This window comes from Cynoglossus semilaevis, chromosome 12 (genome assembly GCF_000523025.1).
Source record: "Cynoglossus semilaevis isolate Cse_v1.0 chromosome 12, Cse_v1.0, whole genome shotgun sequence".
Lineage (NCBI taxonomy): Eukaryota > Metazoa > Chordata > Actinopteri > Pleuronectiformes > Cynoglossidae > Cynoglossus > Cynoglossus semilaevis.
In genome coordinates this window covers 1,424,922-1,432,693 of record NC_024318.1, presented here as the reverse complement: position 1 = coordinate 1,432,693, position 7,772 = coordinate 1,424,922, and the positions used below count along the sequence as shown (strand labels likewise).

At 45.8% G+C, this 7,772-nt stretch overlaps 1 protein-coding gene and 1 long non-coding RNA gene across 2 annotated transcripts in view; one reads left to right on the top strand and one right to left on the bottom strand.

Annotated features, from left to right (window-relative positions):
• Positions 1-7,772, bottom strand: part of LOC103386934 (uncharacterized) — a 26,587-nt gene that overhangs the window by 1,595 nt on the left and 17,220 nt on the right. The window lies entirely within an intron of this gene.
• The window catches only part of wdpcp (WD repeat containing planar cell polarity effector), a 54,090-nt gene that overhangs the window by 34,245 nt on the left and 12,073 nt on the right, over positions 1-7,772 (top strand). The window contains exons 12-15 of the mRNA XM_008321380.3: positions 2,806-3,409; positions 6,701-6,889; positions 6,961-7,084; positions 7,522-7,585. Coding sequence (XP_008319602.1) covers positions 2,806-3,409; positions 6,701-6,889; positions 6,961-7,084; positions 7,522-7,585 — 981 coding nt within the window. The remainder of the gene's footprint in view (positions 1-2,805; positions 3,410-6,700; positions 6,890-6,960; positions 7,085-7,521; positions 7,586-7,772) is intronic.

Below are 7,772 nucleotides of genomic sequence, written 5' to 3'. Positions count from 1 at the left end.
TCTTCTCTTCTACTGCGGCGCTATTTCTCAAATGTGAGAAATTTATTTACCTCTAAAAACAACAGGTGACGTCCACTCTGGGGCCAAAAAACCCGATTCTGAGACTGTTTTTATTTAAAGGATACATTTAACGTACGCTTTGAGAAACATCTTTGAGTTTTTTTTACTTCTTGTTTCATTCATCTCTTTGGAAACTTTGATCTTCAATTACTGGCGATTATATTGATAATTCATTGAAGCTACATATTTGAAACTACCTTTAGCTTTTTTCATATTTTTATTTTTTATTTGTTCTGCCTAAATATTTAACTAATTCAATCACTCTCTCTTTTTTTTAAAATTTTGCCTAAATTTTTTTCTTGTATATTCTTGGTTAACTTTTTTGCTGTATTCAATTGAAATTTTTGTGTGTTTTTTTTTCATCACTTTTAGTCATTGAATCTAATTTACAGCTGGAGTTTTTTCTAGGACATAATTATATATAAAAAAAGCCTCTTTTTTTTTTACTCCGATTTACATTAAATCACAGGAAACACATTCAGACTCACTGCTAAAAACCACATTTTTCTTTCTTCATAATAAGAGTTGTTTCACAGTCATGACGGTGAAGGAGCTCAGGTCAGTTCTCGGTCAGTTCCTGGTCAGTTCTTGGTCAGTTCTCGGTCAGTTCTTGGTCAGTTCTTGTTTCACCGTTCTGATGGTGAAGGAGCGCAGGTCAGTTCTTGGTCAGTTCTCGGTCAGTTCTTGGTCAGTTCTTGGTCAGTAATCCTACAGCAGCTCTGTGTTTTTCCTCACGTCAGTACTTCGACTCTCACCCTGATTCACACACCTTAAACTTTCCGCCCCCAGACAGCCCTCGTCCCTTCATCCCTTCATCCCTTCATCCCTTCATCTCTCCCACCAGTCTCCCGCTCCCTCTCTGTCTCCCCTTCTCTGCTGGTCTCTCCCCGTCTTTCTCTGCTCCGTGAGCTGGAAAATTGGCTTCAAAAGGCCACTGCTGTGAACAAGGGCCAGCCACACAGTGGGGCCCGTCCGCTTTATCTTTCACGCCACGGACGAGAAAAGAAGGTGCCGGCTAAAGAGGGAGAAAGAGAGGGAGGAGAAGAATGGCTAAGAAGTTCTGACCAGTCACTGAAACCAATAAGCAGCAGAAAGCTACTTATTCAAGCTCTCTCTCTCTCTCTCTCTCTCTCTGTCATTTAACTCAAACACAGTCGACACTGGACAACAATCACAGACGAAAACGAACGTCACAGAAACGCAACAACAGAATTAATGCTTAAAGTTTTTAAATTATGTTGCATGAACTATTTTGTGAATTAATTTTACACACATAATTATTAATTATAATTAATTATCCACAATTTATCTGCTGGTTATGTTTATTTCTGATTGATAACAACCATGATTAATCGTGATTAACAGCGATGAAACCACAGCTACATCTGTGATTAATCTGATTCATTTCATCTTGTCATTTCTGAGGCCCCTTTTTTTTTCCTTCCGTTTTTGCTGAAATCGTCACATTTTACGGCCCTGTCGCCGTATGTAAATAGTGGTTGCTGTGTGTAAATATTCAAACGCTCGTCCTCGTATCTTTCCGGCCGACTTGTATCTTCTTGAAACTGTTCCGTCAGCTGCAGGTCATTACAGGGAAATTCATGTTTCATGACTTTTTTTTTTTGCAGTTTTAAAATTGAGAGAAGAAAAAAAAACCTCACACTCCTGAAAGTCTGGAGTCTTTGCTTTTATCATCTCATCAGCCGTGTTGCCTTCAGGTGCCTTCATTTTGCTTGCCTTTGCTCGGTGCACATGAAGTGGAAAATGAGGCACCGCGCGGCCTTAGAGATGACCCGCAGTGGAACTGCAGCTGTGCAGATGTCAAATGTGTCACTGTCTGCAGTTTTCTTTTTTTTTTCTCTCTAAGATTTGACTGTAGCTTTATTGAGATTTGCGAAAGCTGCAGCCGTTTAAATGTCGCACTCGATGGTTTTCAACCAGTCCTGGTCCAGTTCAGCTACGAGTTGACGTCTTCAGACCGACGTCGGACTCAGAACAGATGAATTATTGACGCTGTTGTGAAGACGTGATTGTTCGGTACAACGAAACGGTCGTAGAAATGCAGCAGCGGCGACAGGGTTCGTTGGACTAAAATCTTAAAAAAAAAAAAAAATCTAAATAAATAACAAATACAGCCAAAACCTGACTAATGGTTAGCGCCTTAACGTCTAAAGGTTAGCCCATATACTGCAATGATATTTTAAATAATTAAACGTTTCTTAATGTTTGTTAACAGTGCTAATCGATACCAAAGATAGCTAATTGTTAGCCTATTAAAAGTGAGAAGACGCTGCAGAAGAAGCTAAAATTGACCCTAAATGTAAGCTAAAATTATTGAGGCATATTTTAAACTAAACCTCATAAAAAGTTCTTTTTGATGTTGTCAGATCTCTGAGGGACAAAGTTTGTCCGTGGTTTTCAGTGTCGCGATCCCTGATTCATTTTATCAGCTCCTGACGTCGACCATATGCAGACGATGAACTCATTTCCTCCTAAGTCGGTTCCTGGCAGCGTTGGTCAGAACAGATGACGGACACAGACTGGTCCTAATCCCCCTCCCCCCCGTCCTCCCCCCAATGACAGGGACATAAACTTGTGTAATCGCAGATGTCGCAGTTAGCGCCGGGATGGTTTTGCTGAGGTCAAATCCCTGGAGCTCTGAGTCCGTCACACCTGCACTTCCTGATCCATCGTCCAATGAAAACCTCTCTCTTCTCACAGGTTCTTCTTTCCTGTGTTTTTCAGGTTCTTTGTTCCGTGAAGACCGAGGGAGATCCTCTGGACTGTCGCTTCAGTCTGCTGCGGCCGTACCAGCTGCTGACCGTGGAGCTTCCTGCCAGAACCCCAGAGCCCGGACAAGAGTCCTGGGCCCAGACCTGCGTTTACGAATGCGCCCGAGGACGCTCGCACCGACTGTCCGTCACCCGCATCCCCCTGCCGGCGACGCCCATCTTCTGCTCCCATCATCCCTCGGAGACCATGCTCCTGCTGGGCCTCAGCGACTCCTCCCTGGTCCTGTATGACGGTCGACGGGGGGTTTCCCTGCTGGCCTCCTGCCCCGTGCCGCCCAACCTGCTGGCCTGGCACCCCGCCGGGGCCGTGGTCGTGGTCGGGGGGGGGCAGGGGGGGCTGATGTGCTTCGACGTGGGCCTGGCGCCCGTGAAGATGGCGCTGTTGGCCGAGGAGCCGGCTCCAGCTCCCACACTGAGGCTGACAGAACACCTGCGCTGCTCCGGAGGTCTGGAGGGCCTGCAGTGGTCCGCGGGCCGGGACGGAGGCCCGGAGGGCGGGGACATGCTGATGCTGGCCGTACACGGGGGTCCACTGGCCGTCCTGAGGTTCAGACTAGGTGGGTTTGAACGCACGCATGAAGTTTGTGGAGTGAGGAAATGAGGAACACGACCGGAGATGAAACTGATCAGAATTCAGTTCCTGTTTTGGCAGGAAACAGAATACGTTAATGAACAGGACACGACCTGAATGACCCTGAAGTTACTGCGATATTTGGACAAAGAACGTCATCAGCGCCATCTGCTGCCGCATAGTAAAGCATGCAGACTAACAATTCCATAGAATCGTCCAGTAGGGGGCGGTTCTCGATCCCTAACAACGAGCGCGTCCTTCAGATTCTCTTCCTCCGACTTTTGTGTCTGATGTTTTTCCTGAACTTCGACGACGACTCTCCGCTCACCGAAGGTTAATTTGTTGACGTACGGAGGAGAGGTTAGCCGGAGTCGTGCGCTCAGAGGTCATCCGATAATCGCCCCGGGGCCACGAGCCACCCATCCCCTCTCCCAGGTGCATTGTGGGAGGCATTTTTCCGATAAATCATTTACAGCGGCTGCGCTGTCCCTCGGGGGCCTCCAGATAAAGTTTGCCAATCAAAAATTCTCACAAGCCGCCACGGCCACTTCACCAACACACACACAAACACCTTAACACACACACAAACACACTAACACACACACAAAGACACACAGAGTCCTTAAGCGTGACTTTGGAAAGAAGATGTGAGAGCGACACAGGTCCCTGCTGAAAGTTTGGAGGCATCGGTGAGAGAGTGGAGGAAGAGGAGAAGAAGAAGAAGAGGAAGAAGAGGAAGAAGAGGAAGAAGAGGAAGAAGAAGATGAAGAAGAAGAATAAGAGGAGAAGAAGAAGAAGAAAATGAAGAAGAGGAAGAAGAAGATGAAGAAGAGGAGGAGGAGGAGGAGGGGGGGAGGGGGAGGAAGAGGAGGAGGAGGAGGAGGAGGAGGGGGAGGAGGAGGAGGAGGGCGGTTGTTTTCCAACAATAGCTGCTTCTTCTCTGATCGTCTGCCAAGGTTTTGATGAGGAAAGTCACTGCACCTCGTTTCTCTGTGATAATTCTCCCTCCTCCCTCCACGTGTGTGTGTGTGTGTGTGTGCCTATTTCTGTTTCACACACACACACACACACACTGACTAATTTGTCTGCTCGCACCTTCTTTTCCATATTGACTTGTTTTATAAGTCCAACGTGACAGAAGGAGTGAGTCAGGAACCAAGAAAGACTTGGTCCAGGTCCAAGTTCCCTTTCTCTCCATAGGAGGCAGCGTTCCTTGGCACTCCCTCCTCACACACACACACACACACACAGAGTCCCTGCCTGCACCCAGTTATCTCATCTGGACACACGTTGGCTGTTGGTGGACCTGTCTGTGGAAGGAAGAGCGAGAGAAGAAGAAGAAGAAGAAGAGGAAGAGGAAGAGGAAGAGTCGCCGCGTTTGATGTGGAAATGTAGAGAAAAACAAAAACAAAAACAAACCAAGGCGTTCGTGTTGGAGTGAAAATGTAGAGGAAAAACAAAAACAAACCAAGGCGTTCGTGTTGGAGGTTTAAAATCACATTTCACATGATGGTAGTGAGAGACATTCTGTGATGGATCATTTCAGTTCTGAGGCTGAAGCCGAGACAACAGGAAGTGACAGGAGATAAAACGGACGTTCAGATGAGAAAGTATAGAATGAGTGGAACGACGAGTGGTTAGAAGAAGAAGAAGAGGAGGAAGAGGAGGAGGAGGAGGAGGAGGAGGAAGAGGAGGAGGAGGAAGAGGAAGAGGAGGAGGAAGAGAGGGGGAGGAGGAGGAGGAGGAGGAGGAGGATCCATGTTTTTCCTCCTGTTTGTTTGCGTTCGATAAAAGACGTGAAGTTGTGGTGATTCAGGAACGTTGATCAATCCCAGTGAATCGTGACTAATTGACTTTAATTACTAGGTTTAATCCCGATATCTCCACAGCTAGCCTGTAATTAATTCGATGAAAACATTTTAATTATTACACAGCTCTAAAAACGGGCGCTGCTCACACGTCAGGCCACAGGGTTTTTTTTTCTGCTGCTGTTCACGGTCCGACCAGGTGAGGCAGCGGAGAGACAGAGAGAACAAAACCACAGAGACGGGAACTTCCCGTGTCTCATGTGTACACACGCCTCATTAGCGCCCTCCACTGGGATCTAAAGCCCTGCTAATTGCCAACTTGTAAATTTAATTACTGCAACCACATACACACACACACACACACACACACACACATTAACCAGGAGTTTGTGGTTAGTTCAGTCTCCACTTCCTGTTCCTTCAGTTTGCATAAAAAAAAACACTGATAGAAACCGCACTTACAAATGTAAATATTAAAACAAAACCAAAGCAGAGTGACCTCATGTGCCCTTCAGGTCAGCGTCCGGTGACCTTCAGGTCAGCGTCCGGTGACCTTCAGGTCAGCGTCAGGTGACCTTCAGGTCAGTGTCAGGTGACCTTCAGGTCAGTGTCAGGTGACCTTCAGGTCAGTGTCAGGTGACCTTCAGGTCAGCGTCAGGTGACCTTCAGGCCCAGGTCAAACCCTGACGTTATCGTCGACTGTTCTTTTAAACTCCGTGCACGTGTTTCAGCTGTTTCGCTGTCACGGCGTTAGCGTGCGCTGTAACCAGACGCTCCGGCGTTCACCAACACCGTCACACACCAACACCAACACCAACACCGTCAGCCTGTCACACACAGGAGGAAGTTAATGACCTGGAGGACGGAGACAAGGAAACACCTGCGCGGCCGGGAGAGAACAAAACCGTGGCCTTCCATTATTCAGCAGTCGACGCTGTTCATGCATATTCAAACACACACACACACACACACACACACACGCCTGGGCAGTGCAGTTCTCCTCGTCTTGACTTTTGACTTTAGCCGTGTGACATTTTTATCTCCAACATCGACCATAAACTTTTTTTTTTCTAACTGTAACAAAAACCCTGTAAAAAACAAACACAAAAGTAATCGCGATAAATGATGAAAAAAAATCGTAATATTAACACAAAAATGTGTCAGGACTCAGTTTGTACGAGAATCATATCAAAAGTTTAACTTCAACTTTATCCACGTAAAGTGAATTTACGTTCAGATTTAAACTACAGTCAAATTTTTTGTGTCAGATCAAGAAAACGTCCGAGAATAAATGTTGTGTTTGATGATTATAATGTAATTATTAATGTAACAGGATTTTCAATTTGGTTCAATTCAGGATCGAAATTGTTACATATATATATATTTGTTGATAAAAATTAATTTTCTGTGATTTTTTTCTTACTGTTTTAAGGTTAAACTTTTCTTTTTTTTTTCTCCTCCTGCGACAGGAGCTCTGACTGGAGGACACCTCGGACCCGTGGAGCTGCTGCACCAGCGGCTCCTCTGTGGACAGGTGAGTGAAGCTCTGGGGATCCTGGAGTCCATGGACTGGAGCGCGAGCGGAGGTGAATGTTTCAGGGCTCTCGGCTCCATCACCAACCACCTGCTGAGGACGGAGCTCAACGCAGCGACCGAAGGTGAGATGGAGTACTGCGTGCTTTTTATTTCCTTCGGTTCTTTGTGACTTTGGTTTTGTTTCCGTCTGCAGCCCAACTGGAAGCAGCTCTGGGGGTCTTCTACTCCCCCCCCGCTCCTCTCTCTGACTCGGTGATACTGGAGTACAGGGAGCCAATCGGTTCGTACGCCCGGCGCTTTTTTCACCACCTTCTTAGGTAACGTCACACACACACACACACACACAGAGGACTGTAAAAACTGTTATAACTGGAGGAAAATATTTGGTCAATAGCTATCAGCTATGTAGCTATTTAGCTGTATTGCTAGTTAGCCACGCCGCTCTCTAGCTGTGTAGCTATCTAGCCAAACTACTACCTAGCTTTCTCCCGTCTAGCTATTTATTTAACTAGTTAGCTAGCTAGCTAACCAAGACTATTGTTGCAGAATGATGATCAAATTATTTTAACGGAAATAATAATGTGTTTGAGTCCATTTTAATATCGTCGTTTCATTGGCTACAATCAGACTTTTATCTACTTTTTTTCCCCCTGATGTTTATTCACTTGATGGAATCACATTTTTCTCAAACTGACGTCATATTTATTGTTAAAGTGATCAATGACGACCGTCTTCACTGTTTCACTGTTTCCAGACACCAGCGAACAGAGAAGGCCTTCCTCCTGGCTGTGGATTTGGAGGCCAGAGATTTGTTCATGGTGAGTGGACATAAAAACATTTTTTTTTTTTGTCCCCAAAACTCTTTGAAAACATTTTTCAAATTGATTTCAGCTGTCAATTTGACTTTATAGTTTTTATTTTGATGCAAATGTCCTGAGTGTGTGTGTGTAGTTGTGACCTGAGGCCCTGACTTTCACCTCCTTCCTCCCCTCTCTCTCTCTCTCT